The sequence below is a fragment of the Achroia grisella genome, unplaced genomic scaffold (assembly GCF_030625045.1).
Source record: "Achroia grisella isolate CSIRO2021 unplaced genomic scaffold, CSIRO_AGI_Agris_v1 utg6672, whole genome shotgun sequence".
Lineage (NCBI taxonomy): Eukaryota > Metazoa > Arthropoda > Insecta > Lepidoptera > Pyralidae > Achroia > Achroia grisella.
Window position 1 is genome coordinate 188,219 of NW_026712987.1, and position 13,635 is coordinate 201,853.

The 13,635-nt window shown below is 45.0% G+C and overlaps 1 protein-coding gene across 1 annotated transcript in view; it reads right to left on the reverse strand.

The window, feature by feature from the left end:
• Positions 1-710: 710 nt before the first annotated feature.
• The window catches only part of LOC131849915 (uncharacterized), a 30,567-nt gene continuing 17,642 nt past the window's right edge, over positions 711-13,635 (reverse strand). Inside the window, exons 4-15 of the mRNA XM_059200046.1 lie at positions 13,507-13,577; positions 13,315-13,421; positions 12,390-12,500; positions 11,510-11,595; positions 9,798-9,889; positions 8,985-9,172; positions 7,743-7,881; positions 5,445-5,569; positions 4,908-5,032; positions 2,766-2,842; positions 2,012-2,143; positions 711-1,093 (exon numbers count right to left, since the gene is read on the reverse strand). Coding sequence (XP_059056029.1) covers positions 1,022-1,093; positions 2,012-2,143; positions 2,766-2,842; positions 4,908-5,032; positions 5,445-5,569; positions 7,743-7,881; positions 8,985-9,172; positions 9,798-9,889; positions 11,510-11,595; positions 12,390-12,500; positions 13,315-13,421; positions 13,507-13,577 — 1,325 coding nt within the window. The 3' untranslated portion in view covers positions 711-1,021. The remainder of the gene's footprint in view (positions 1,094-2,011; positions 2,144-2,765; positions 2,843-4,907; positions 5,033-5,444; positions 5,570-7,742; positions 7,882-8,984; positions 9,173-9,797; positions 9,890-11,509; positions 11,596-12,389; positions 12,501-13,314; positions 13,422-13,506; positions 13,578-13,635) is intronic.

Below are 13,635 nucleotides of genomic sequence, written 5' to 3' on the forward strand. Positions count from 1 at the left end.
GTATAGTGCCGAGGCTGAGAGTACCACATCGGCGAGTGCGCGTTGCTGTCCAGCCCAATGAGGACTCTCCTTCCGCGGAGTGTGGTGGTGCAGGTGGCGGTCAAATCAATATATCATTATCACGGAACTGTGGACTTAAACCACCGCACTGGTCTCTGTGTTCTCACAAATTTCGTTTAATCATGATTTATTTTTTGTAATCATGTACTTGTTTGAAAAGAATAAGAGCTGAGTTTCTCGTTTAGAACTACATTCCGAAATGATTGTAGACTCGACTTAACATAAGTGTCTGTAATAGACCTACATGAATATTGATATTTTGATTTGATTTGAGGATCTTAACACTTTCTGAGACCCTAAGACTTGTTGAGAATTTTTTCTTGAGACTCTAACACTTGCTGAGAATTTTTATTGAGACCCTAACACTTGTTGAGAATAATTATTGATACTAATACTTGCTGAGAATATTTTCTTGAAACTCTAACATTTGCTGAGAATTTTTATTGAGACCCTAACACTTGTTGAGAATAATTATTGAGACTAATACTTGCTGAGAATATTTTCTTGAGACTCGTAACACTTGCTGAGAATTTTTCTTGAGACTCTCAATACTTGCTGAGAATATTTTCTTGAGACTCGTAACACTTGCTGAGAATTTTTCTTGAGACTCTCAATACTTGCTGAGAATATTTTCTTGAGACTCGTAACACTTGCTGAAAATTTTTCTTGAGACTCTCAATACTTGCAGACAATATTTTCTTAACACCTTAACAATTGTTGAGAACCGTAGCACTTGTTGAGATTTTTTTTCTTATGACCTTAACACTTGCTGAGAATTTTTTCTTGAGACCCTAACACTTGCTGAGAATATTATTGTACATATCAATCAAATATTCCTCAATCCATTATCTATATACATGATAAATTGCTCAATAACTTGAGATATTTCTCACTGCAAACCCTAACATATCTCGCTGAGAATGGAGACGTCTTGATATGGAGCTGCCGATTGCTTGAGACCCTAGAGATCAGTCTCGGACGCTTCTGTCTCTAGCCAGTGTCGCTCGCGGCGTCTCCTACGGCTCGACTCACTCTATAAGAAAGAAAATATATATTAATTAGCTGTCCCGGCAAACTTATATATATTTGCTGAGCAAGGCCTATTACTCACTAAACGATTACTTGAATGACGAGCGTGCATGGCAATAGTTTTCATGTTCGGGATTTTTATTTAATGTTAGACATAGACACCTATATAACTGCATTGTAAATAAACTGGATTTAAAAAAAAAGTAATTCAATTGAGTTTCTTGCCAGCTCTTCTCAATTGGATACCGAACTGGGCGGTAGGGAAAAAAATACAATGTAAAATCTTGACGTTCATAAGCGGCTAAAATGTCCTACTATATATATAATATATTTCAAATGCATTTTTTGCCATAAAATAAAAAAAAATTAGGAGTAACCCCATAACATTTAGGGAGATGAAAAATAGATGTTGGCCGATTCTCAGACCTACTCAATACGCTTACAAAATTTAATGAGAATCGGTTAAGCCGTTTCGGAGGAGTATGGGAACGAAAACTGTGACATGAGAATTTTATATATAAGACTTCCAAATAGCCATGGGCGGATCGTGGATTTGTGGGGCCCTGGGCTAAATCTACTTAGGGTCCTACCTAATTATATTACTCAACTAAAAAGATACACCGACCAAAAACAAGCGACCAGAGATTCCCCGTTCCTTTCGATAGACACGCACTTGCATGGGTTGGTTGATCTCAGGGTTGCCAACCTTATGATTGGTTGTTTAACATTCTAGATATTGTTTTATATTCTAAATATCGTTTCAGTAGGGACTGGGGCCCTTTGTAGCCCTCGGAGCCCTGGGCTGCAACCCAAAAAGCCCCTGTAGCCCAGTTAATATAATTAGTTACTTATTTTGATACACAAGTAATTATTTAGTTACTTTTATATGTATATACACTAGTCACCGGCCGTCATCCCTCACCTTGTGGTCCTTGTGGTGGTCGGTGTCGGAGTCCGGCCGCTGTCTGTCGAGCAGTAGTTCGGTCGGCAGCGACTCGAGCAGTTCGCCGCCGGCTCGGGCGCAGGCGATCTTCTCCCTCGCAGCCAGCACCTCCTGAAATACCGACATATATTTATTACAATCTGTCCCCGTGACTTCATCCGTGTGGAATTTAACTTTATTTTTATAAAATAAAAGTACCCAAGTTACTCCTTATTACATCAGCTACCTGCCAAAAAAAGTCCCGTTAAAATCGGTTCAGCCGTTTCAGAGATTAGCCGGAACAAACAGAGCGACAGACAGACTGACAAAAATTTTAAAAAGTGGTTTTTTGGAGTATGTTCCTTATTTATATTCATATGCATGCAGTAAAAAACGGTTATTTCAATATTACAAACAGACACTCCAATTTTATTTATATGTATAGATTGAGTTAAAAATGTATCAAGGAAACTTAATGTATCACAGATTTTTTTTGCCAAAATTGCCGGAAAAACATTTTTTTATGTCACACATATATGACTGACACGGCCCTATATTAATTTTTTTCTCGACAAGCCATATCAATGTCGTTCATTCATTTCATTTTATTGTTTGTAGTGAGCCAAGAATTTCAGGTTTCGTTCCTGATAGGCCAAGGAACAGCTAGTTATGTAATAAAGTCGCCATAACTCATGTGAATTTTTTTGTAATATTACCGTGCCGATTAACGTGTTAAACGGTAGAGTATATTCACCTGCAACATGACTGCCTCTTCAATCTCGTCCATGCTGAAGTTGCCTAGAGATTTTGGTATGTCTTCCTCGTCGATATCTGCAAAACAAAACATTATCTTAATTATAATCTATACTATAACTTTAATCTATACAGACACTCTAATTTTATTTATATGTATAGATGTATAAGAGTGTCTGTTTGTGATATTGTAATATCCGTTTTTTACTACATGCATATGAATATAAATACGGTACATACAACAAAATAACATTTTTTTACAATTTTTATCTGTCTGTCTGTTTGTTCCGGCTAATCTCTGATTTTGACGGGAGTTTTTTTGGCAGTTTTGATGTAATAAGGAGTAACTTAGGCTACTTTTATTTTAGAAACATAAAGTTAAATTTCACGCGGACACGGGTACAGCTAGTAATATTATAAAAGTGAAAGTATGTTTGTTACGCTTTCACGCAAAAACTACTGAACTGATCATCAGGAAATTTTGTACACATGTTCTTGGAGGTATTATAATGAACATAGGATCCTTATTAAAAAAAAAAAACAAATATTTTTTATATATAAATAAACAAAATAATGAAAAAGCGGCCAGTAATCAAGTTATACGAGCGCAGCCGCGGGTAAAAGCTGGTAATATTATAATCGCGAAAGTTTGTAAGTGTGTCTGTGTGTGTGTGTGTGTGTGTGCACGTACCGTGGTACGAGTACAGTCTGGGCGGCGGGTGGTGCGCCCGCAGTGCTGCGGTGGCTGTGTGTCTGTCTGTGTGTGTGTGTGTGTGTGTGTGTGTGTGTGTGTGTACGTACCGTGGTACGAGTACAGTCTGGGCGGCGGGTGGTGCGCCCGCAGTGCTGCGGTGGCTGTGTGTGTGTGTGTGTGTGTACGTACCGTGGTGTGTGTGTGTGTGTGTGTGTGTGGGCGGCGGGTGGTGCGCCCGCAGTGCTGCGGTGGCTGTGTGTCTGTCTGTGTGTGTGTGTGTGTGTGTGTGTGTGTGTGTGTGTGTGTGTGTGTGTGTGTGTACGTACCGTGGTACGAGTACAGTCTGGGCGGCGGGTGGTGCGCCCGCAGTGCTGCGGTGGCTGTGTGTGTGTGTGTGTGTGTGTACGTACCGTGGTACGAGTACAGTCTGGGCGGCGGGTGGTGCGCCCGCAGTGCTGCGGTGGCTGTGTGTGTGTGTGTGTGTGTACGTACCGTGGTACGAGTACAGTCTGGGCGGCGGGTGGTGCGCCCGCAGTGCTGCGGTGTGTGTGTGTGTGTGTGTGTGTGTACGTACCGTGGTACGAGTACAGTCTGGGCGGCGGGTGGTGCGCCCGCAGTGCTGCGGTGGCTGTGTGTGTGTGTGTGTGTGTGTACGTACCGTGGTACGAGTACAGTCTGGGCGGCGGGTGGTGCGCCCCTGTGGTACGAGTACAGTCTGGGCGGCGGGTGGTGCGCCCGCAGTGCTGCGGTGGCTGTGTGTGTGTGTGTGTGTGTGTGTGTACGTACCGTGGTACGAGTACAGTCGCGGGGGGGCGTGTGTTGTGTGTGTGTGTGTGTGTGCGTGTGTCTGTGTGTGGTGCTGCGGTGGCTGTGTGTGTGTGTGTGTGTGTACGTACCGTGGTACGAGTACAGTCTGGGCGGCGGGTGGTGCGCCCGCAGTGCTGCGGTGGCTGTGTGTGTGTGTGTGTGTGTACGTACCGTGGTACGAGTACAGTCTGGGCGGCGGGTGGTGCGCCCGCAGTGCTGCGGTGGCTGTGTGTGTGTGTGTGTGTGTGTACGTACCGTGGTACGAGTACAGTCTGGGCGGCGGGTGGTGCGCCCGCAGTGCTGCGGTGGCTGTGTGTGTGTGTGTGTGTGTGTACGTACCGTGGTACGAGTACAGTCTGGGCGGCGGGTGGTGCGCCCGCAGTGCTGCGTGTGTGTGTGTGTGTGTGTGTGTGTGTGTGTGTGTGTGTGTGTGTGTGTGTGTGTGTGTGTGTGTGTGTGTGTGCGCTCCTCCTGTGTGTGTGTGTGTGTGTACGAGTAGTCTGGGCGGCGCAGTGGTGGTGCTGTGGTGGCTGTGTGTGTGTGTGTGTGTGTGTACGTACCGTGGTACGAGTACAGTCTGGGCGGCGGGTGGTGCGCCCGCAGTGCTGCGGTGGCTGTGTGTGTGTGTGTGTGTGTACGTACCGTGGTACGAGTACAGTCTGGGCGGCGGGTGGTGCGCCCGCAGTGCTGCGGTGGCTGCCTTGAGTGCGGCCGCGTGTGCCCTCAGCCGCGCCTCCTGTGGCGGCCCCCACGCGGACGACGCGCACCTGACAACCAGTGTGTACTCCTTGAATATACTCATCCACGGACTCCCACCATATACGATACAAACAATCATACTCCATACCCGTAAGTGTAAATGTTTGTAGCGTGCTATAAATCTAATCCGCAACCACTAGAAGTAAGACGATATATTAAAAATATTCCCTCCCATCGATTCCCCGTCCAATTCAAACGGGTATCGAAATTACGATGGCCTGAGACGAAGTTCGAACCTCAGACTGTCGTCGTATCCGTCAGGCGGGAGTTGTCCTTCAGCCGCTCCATAAGTCCTTCCTTTGGTTTGGAGTGCCATCTACACTCGCCCCCTATCGTCCGGTGAAGCTGTAAAGGTTGCATATGGGGCCCCATCTGATAGTAAACGGTTACCATATCCACTCCTAAAACTATAATACTGACTGTGTCTGCTGGTGCTGATGCTGCAGCCAGGGTCCGGGGGAGAGCAGCGGCTCCCCAATGGTGGCCGGTTGCTCCTCATCTAACCGCTGCAGAAGCTGCCCAGCTACCAGCTCCGCTGCTTCACGCTGGAGACGACAATATCAAAATTGTACATATAGGCTACACAACTCCATATGAAATGAAATGAAAATGTTTATTTTGCGCAGAATGTGCACAGATGGGTACATATGGTTCCATACAATTCGCCTACATATATGAATAATAATAATAATCTCAGGACAATTCACACAGCGCCATCTAGACCCAAGTTAAGCTAGCTAAAGCTTGTGTTATGGGTACTAGACAACTGATACAAATATATAGATTTTTTTCATAAATACATACATATTATACAGAGAAAACACCCAGACCGATACAAATAATCATACTCATGAATACAAATGTTTGTGCCGTGCGAGGAATCGAACCCGCGACCATCGGACTCAAAGCGGTGTGCTAGATCGTTAGACCACCGAGGTCGTCATATGAAGACATGCAAAATTTTATATTAGTACTAGCTGTCCCGGCAAACGTTGTTTTGCCTTAAAATAAAAAAAAATTAGGGGTGGACTACCCCTAACATTTAGGGGGATGAAAAATAGATGTTGGCCGATTCTCAGACCTACTTAATACGCTCACAAAATTTCATGAGAATCGGTCAAGCCGTTTCGGAGGAGTATGGGAACGAAAACTGTGACAAGAATTTTCTATATAAGATATATTATCTTTCAGATAGCATATTACATTATTACATTACTAGCTACTCGCCCCGGCTTCGCACGGGTGTACATGTATTATTCATATAAACCTTCCTCTAGAATCACTCTATCTATTAAAATAACCGCTTCAAAATCCGTTGCGTAGTTTTAAAGATTTAAGCATACATAGGGACGGACAGACAGCGACTTTAATATATTGTTAGTTATTAAACACTAGATGGCGTTATTGAAAATATTTGTAATGAAATGTATGGGACACAGTCACCTAGATACATAAAATAATAATTGCATTTAATAATGTCTAGTAAGACAAATTCAATATTGTCTACTAGGCACCGCTGTATCTAAACTGTGTCACCCCACCTTACATTTTCCTACTTTTATTTAGTATATAAGATCATTATTTCTATGTACATATTGTCAGTTTATCATCATCTGTAATATACATCGGTCTCGACCAGCAACATCGTATTATTCACCCGCAACAAAATGAAATGAATATTTATTGCTTAAAATGTGGTACATGTGTGGTTTTTAAGGTCTTTAGAAATAGTTTCACACATTTTGTCATTTCTGACACGCAACAGACAAAAGAGATGTCAATTTTGGTTATTATTCGTTAGTCAATATTAAGTACGTACATTATTTATAATATGAGTATGTCAACTTCGTCATTTCGTACCTGTTGCGGGTGAATAATAAGATGTTGCTGGTCGAGACGATGTATATTACTGATGATGATAAACTGACAATATGTACATAGAAATAATGATCTTATATACTAAATAACAATAGGAAAATGTAAGGTGGGGTGACACAGTTTAGATACAGCAGTGCCTAGTAGACAATATTGAATTTGTCTTACTAGACATTATTAAATGCAATTATTATTTTGATGTATCTAGGTGACTGTGTCCCATAGTACCAATAATAATATTTACATTGGTTCATTAGTACTAAACACAAACTACCTTCTTTTAATATCATTTTAAAATATCGGATTTTTTCTACAATATTGTCCGTATAACGTGAACTTTGTTAAAACTTGTTGAAAAAAATGTTCCAATGTTGGTTAATCAACCAGACTTGTGGCGGCGTGGTGGGCCGGGTCATTGGGCTCGTTAAAATATGGTCGAGCGCGGTGATGGCTGGCTCATCCGTCATACTCGTGAACGGATGCTGCTTGTAGGGAGTGGTCTGCTCTAATCACTATGACTGATTTTCTCTTATTAATTGTTTAACCAGTTGGTTATATATTCAATATTTTATCTATTTGTATTCACACACTTAAACTTAAAAATGTAAAGTAATGATAAAATTATTTAAAAGAGCAACACGCAAGTTTCTTGCTCGTTCTTCTTGTGATGAGACAGCTTTCCGAACGAGCGGTAGAATAAAAAATGTAATGACTATTCAAAAGTGCTTCAATGTAAGTTTATTTGAATAAATGATTTTCTCTTCTATTCTATTCTATTTTAATTGCTATAATTATCCAAAAAGTAAAGATCGAAATTAAAACAACAAGTGAGCTCCAACCCACCTCCTGTCCGTGCTCCCCGTGTGCGGTCTCCGCGAGCGCGAGCAGCACGTCGTAGGCCTCCAGGGCGCGGTCCGCGGCGCGTAGGGCTTCGCACAGGGACACGCACGACGACTCCTGCACCGAGCACGCGCTGTACAGCCTGCGGGGACGACACATACACGTGAACACCGGGGCACGGTACGAACGGGCGCTGGGACCCCCGGGGCCCACAGTGTTAGGCCGCAGGCAGCGCTGTACAGCCTGCGGGGAACTATACACGTCAACAACGGGTTTATGGAACAGCTCCGGGACATCCGGGGCCTTCCCCTCGGCCCCCTGTAAGCGTGCAGCCGCAGGCAGCGCGCGCGCCCCCCCCCCCCCCCCCCCCCCCCGCCCCCTCGTACCGGTGCGCGGTGTCCCTGGCGGTGTGCAGCGCGGCGTGCAGCAGGCGGCAGTCGGCGTGCAGCCGCAGGCAGCGCGCGCGCCCCCGCCTCTCACGCCCCTCCCCTGCAGCCTCGTCCCGGTCCGCGGTGTCCCTGGCGGTGTGCAGCGCCCCCCCCCCCCCCCCCCCCCCCCCCCCCCCCGCCCCCTCGTACCGGTGCGCGGTGTCCCTGGCGGTGTGCAGCGCGGCGTGCAGCAGGCGGCAGTCGGCGTGCAGCCGCAGGCAGCGCGCGCGCCCCCCGCCCCCCTCGCCCCCCCCCCCGCCCCCTCGTACCGGTGCGCGGTGTCCCTGGCGGTGTGCAGCGCGGCGTGCAGCAGGCGGCAGTCGGCGTGCAGCCGCAGGCAGCGCGCGCGCCCCCCGGCCGACTGGAGCCCCCCCCCGCCCCCTCGTACCGGTGCGCGGTGTCCCTGGCGGTGTGCAGCGCGGCGTGCAGCAGGCGGCAGTCGGCGTGCAGCCGCAGGCAGCGCGCGCGCGCGCCGCCCCCCCCCCCCCCGGCCCCCCCCCCCGCCCCCTCGTACCGGTGCGCGGTGTCCCTGGCGGTGTGCAGCGCGGCGTGCAGCAGGCGGCAGTCGGCGTGCAGCCGCAGGCAGCGCGCGCGCCCCCCGCCCCCCTCGCCCCCCCCCCGCCCCCTCGTACCGGTGCGCGGTGTCCCTGGCGGTGTGCAGCGCGGCGTGCAGCAGGCGGCAGTCGGCGTGCAGCGCGCGCGCGTGCCGCCCCCTCGTACCGGTGCGCGGTGTCCCTGGCGGTCGCGGCGTGCAGCAGGCCGCGGCGTGCAGCGCGCGCGCCCCCGCCCCCCCCCCCCCCCCCCCGCCCCCTCGTACCGGTGCGCGGTGTCCCTGGCGGTGTGCAGCGCGGCGTGCAGCAGGCGGCAGTCGGCGTGCAGCCGCAGGCAGCGCGCGCGCCAGGCCGCCAGCGCAGCCCCCGCAGCCGCCGGGACCGCCGTGACCCCCGTGACCCCCGGGGCCCCCGTGACCCCCGCAGCTCGCTCCATGTCTCCGTACCACCATGACTGCGCAGCAAACGACAACACTTTTATTAATGTCCTACTACATTTACAATTCATATTGACGGCCTATTCAATGGTCGCGGATCCCCTCGCACCAGTACGTACTCGTCTAGTGGTCGAAATTCAACAATAATCATCTCATAGTATAAAACAAAGTCAGTGTCGCTATCTGTCCGTCCTTATGTTTGCTTAAATCTTTAAAACTACGCAACGGATTTTGAAGCGGTTTTTTTTAATAGATAGTGATTCAAGAGGAAGTTTTATATGTACAATACATGTACACCAGTGCGAATCCGGGGCAAGTAGCTAGTTATCTATAAGTGGGCAAAATTTCATACGTCTCCATTCACGCAATTCTCGTAAAATGGGTAACAAAGTTTTTGCTTCATGTATTTATATATATACTAGCTGACCCGGCAAACGTTGTTTTGCCTTAAAATAATAAAAAAAAATTAGGGGTGGACCCCTAACATTTAGGGGGATGAAAAATAGATGTTGGCCGATTCTCAGACCTACTCAATACGCTCACAAAATTTTATGAGACTCGGTTAAGCCGTTTCGGAGGAGTATGGGAACGAAAACTGTAACACGAGAATTTTATATATAAGATAAAACAATAGGTCCAGACCTCTTCGTCCGCTGGTTCGCTGGACTCCAAGTCCCCAGTCCGTCTCAGCCGGACTCTCGATGCAAGTTTCGCCTGCCTTGACTCGCAGCGACCTTCGTATGACAAAAAAAAAAAATTATCTACACATATAAATAAAATTATAGTGTCTGTTTGTAATATTGAAATAACCGTTTTTTACTACATGCATATGAATACAAATTCGATACATACACCAAACTATTTTCTTTCTGTCTGTCTTGTTTGTTCCGGCTAATCTCTGAAATGGCTTGACAGATATCGCCGGAACTTGTATTGGCAGGTAGATGTAATAAGGAGTAACTTAGGCTACTTTTATTTTAGGGACTTTAAATAAAGTTATATTCCACGCAGACGAAATCGCGGGTACAATATTGATTCCAAAACTCAACATATCGCCTTTGACTTGTATGAAATTTGTAAAATTGTAATGTGCCTACACTCGGCACTCTTCCATTAGTACCTCTCCAGATAACATACATTTAAGTTCAGTGTAATGTCAGTCCACGGTACGATTCTGCGTCGAATGTACGCGTCACTAATAAGCCAAGTAGCACACTATCAAGTAACATAGATTACGAGATTAAAAAACAGAGAATGTGTAGAAAAAAACTATCATTGTTACGAGTATATACGACCTCCTCATCGATTAAGTTTTATTACGAGTAATAGTTTAGTTGTCAAATATACATTGACATTGTTGTAAAAGAAAATAATAAAAAAGGACAATACAATTATTCTGCTGCAAACATACATATATATTATTTATTAGTAAACATATCATCTCAACAAAAAAGAACCCCACCACAACAATGTTTGATGTTCTCGGTGGTCTAGCGGTTTAGCATACCGTTTCATATCCGATGGTCGCGGGTTCTATTCCTCGTACAGTATATAATCATTTGTATTCATGAGTATGATTGTTTGTATTGGTCTGGGTGTTTTCTATGTATATTATGTATGTATTAAAAATATCTAAGTTCAGTTATATCAGTTGTCTAGTACCCATAACACAAGCTCTGCGTACCGTGGGACTAGATGGCGCTGTGTTAATTGTCCAGGGTTATTTATTTATTTATATCAGTTGTCTAGTACCCATAACACAAGCTCTGCTTACCGTGGGACTAGATGGCGCTGTGTTAATTGTCCAGGGTTATTTATTTATTTATATCAGTTGTCTAGTACCCATAACACAAGCTCTGCTTACCGTGGGACTAGATGGCGCTGTGTTAATTGTCCAGGGTTATTTATTTATTTATATAAGTTGTCTAGTACCCATAACACAAGCTCTGCTATCCGTGGGACTAGATGGCGCTGTGTTAATTGTCCAGGGTTATTTATTTATTTATATAAGTTGTCTAGTACCCATAACACAAGCTCTGCTTACCGTGGGACTAGATGGCGCTGTGTTAATTGTCCAGGGTTATTTATTTATTTATATCAGTTGTCTAGTACCCATAACACAAGCTCTGCTTACCGTGGGACTAGATGGCGCTGTGTTAATTGTCCAGGGTTATTTATTTATTTATATCAGTTGTCTAGTACCCATAACACAAGCTCTGCTTACCGTGGCACTAGATGGCGCTGTGTTAATTGTCCAGCGTTATTTATTATTAATTTCAAGACAGTAAAAATCATTCAACGTATTATTCTTCATCTCACATCACACATATACTCCTTGGGTGATGAATACTGACCTGGTGAAGCTGCGAAGAGTTGCGCCTCCGGGGAACCGTGCTCGCGCTCGCAGCTGCTGGCGCTGTGACGTGCACGCTGACAACATCTGTGCATAGGGGGGAAAGGAGATTGTTAGTAATGTGGACTAATGAACCCATTACTAGCAATGTACCATATCAGGTTGACCTCCACGCGGTTCCCCCTGGAAACCATCGTGTTAAATTCCTGGTGAATTTGTCACGATGTGCTAACTGACCTGACCTCATGCTCATATTATCACCCTCCACTGGTGCCCCGCCAGCGTAAACCGTTAGCGCAGGCGGATGCACCATTCCATTATCACATACAAAAAAAAAAAACATCTGTGCATAGGGGGGAAAGGAGATTGTTAGTAATGTGGACTGATGATCTTATTGCTAGCAATGTACCATTGTCAGGTTGACATCCACGCCGTCCCATCTGGAAACCATCATGACAAATTCCTGGTGAATTTGTCACGATGTGCTAACTGGCCTGACCTCATGTTCTTATCATCCTCCACTGGTGCCCCGCCAGCGTACACCGTTAGCGCAGGCGGGGGCACCATTACATTATCTATACATACAAATAAAATTGGAGTGTCTGTTTGTAATGTTATGTGTTATGTTTGTATCAGTCTGAGTATTTTCTATGTACATTATGTATATATTTACAAAAAAAAAATCTAAGTATTTATATCAGTCGTCTGTCCTATAACACAAGCTTTAGCTAGCTTAACTTGGAACTAGATGGCGCTGTGTGAATTGACCTGTGGTTATTATTATTGTTTTTTATCTGTCTGTCTGTTTGTGCTGGCTAATCTACGAAATAATCAAGACGCAAGTTCTGCTGCCTTCATCTCTAACTACTTTCTGCTCTTACCTGGCGGTACTCAGGCACACCTCCGAGTCTCTCTCAGAGAGGTTGACGCTGGTGTCGCAGTGGTTGTCTGGATGCTGCGGCGGTGACACTTCCACTCGAGGCTGCTCCATCCTGATAAGGAAATCAAAAACATATTTTTTTAGCTGTTCCTACTACTACGTCCGCGTGGGAAATGACTTAATTTTTCTAAAATTAAGGAATTTTTCAAAAGTAAAAGTAGTCTGAGTCAGTAAACCGTCATAATCGGTCCAGCCATTTTAGAGTTTGTTCCGGCTGAACAAATGGACAGACAGATAAAATATGTAAAAAATGTTATTTTGGTGTATGTACCGTATTTATATTCACATGCATGTAGTAAAAAACTGTTATTACAATATTACAAATAGACACTCCAATTTTATTTATACGTTATTATTTATTACTGTTTTTTAATCCCGGATACAAATATAAAATAATATTATTTATCAAGTAATTTTATTTGATAGTGTGCTACATGTCTTATTAGTGACGCGTACATTCCACGCGGAGTCGTAACGTGGACTGACTTTACACTCAACTTAAATCTATGTTATCTGGAGAGGTACTAATGGAAGGGTGCCGAGTGTTGACAGAAATATATTTTTTCTTTTTTAAGTATATCATCCTGAATATCAATTTCCATGCTTGTTACTGACTTACAAACTAATTATTTATTACATATATCATCATTATATAGTACAAAATAAAGTCGCTGTCTGTCCGTCTATGTATGCTTAAATCTTTAAAACTACGCAAGGGATTTTGAAGCGGTTTTTTTTAATAGATAGAGTGATTCAAGAGGAAGGTTTATATGTGTAATACTTGTGTGTACATGTATGATATATATAAATAGCGACTTTGTTTTATACTATGTAATGATTAATAAAATATCACATCAGTTGGTCACCTGTTCGCGTCGCTGGTATCCGTGGTGTCATCAGGCAGTTCCCTCGGCTCCACGCGCTCCTGAGGAGTCGGCAGCTCCGCCGGACTCAGAGCTGATGATGTGTCATTCTGCAACATTCCCACAGACCACATGTAGCTGGTATGCATTAGAATAGTTAATACTACACTGGCTGTAAAAACTACGTATCCATACCTGCTCAGTGCGTGACCTGTCCGCGTCGTTGTCCAGCTCCCCGGCAGGCTGGGTCGTAGATTCACACTCGTCTGTGGACAAAAAAGAAAATTTCTTAAATTCAAAAGTATTAATTCTTATATGATTTTA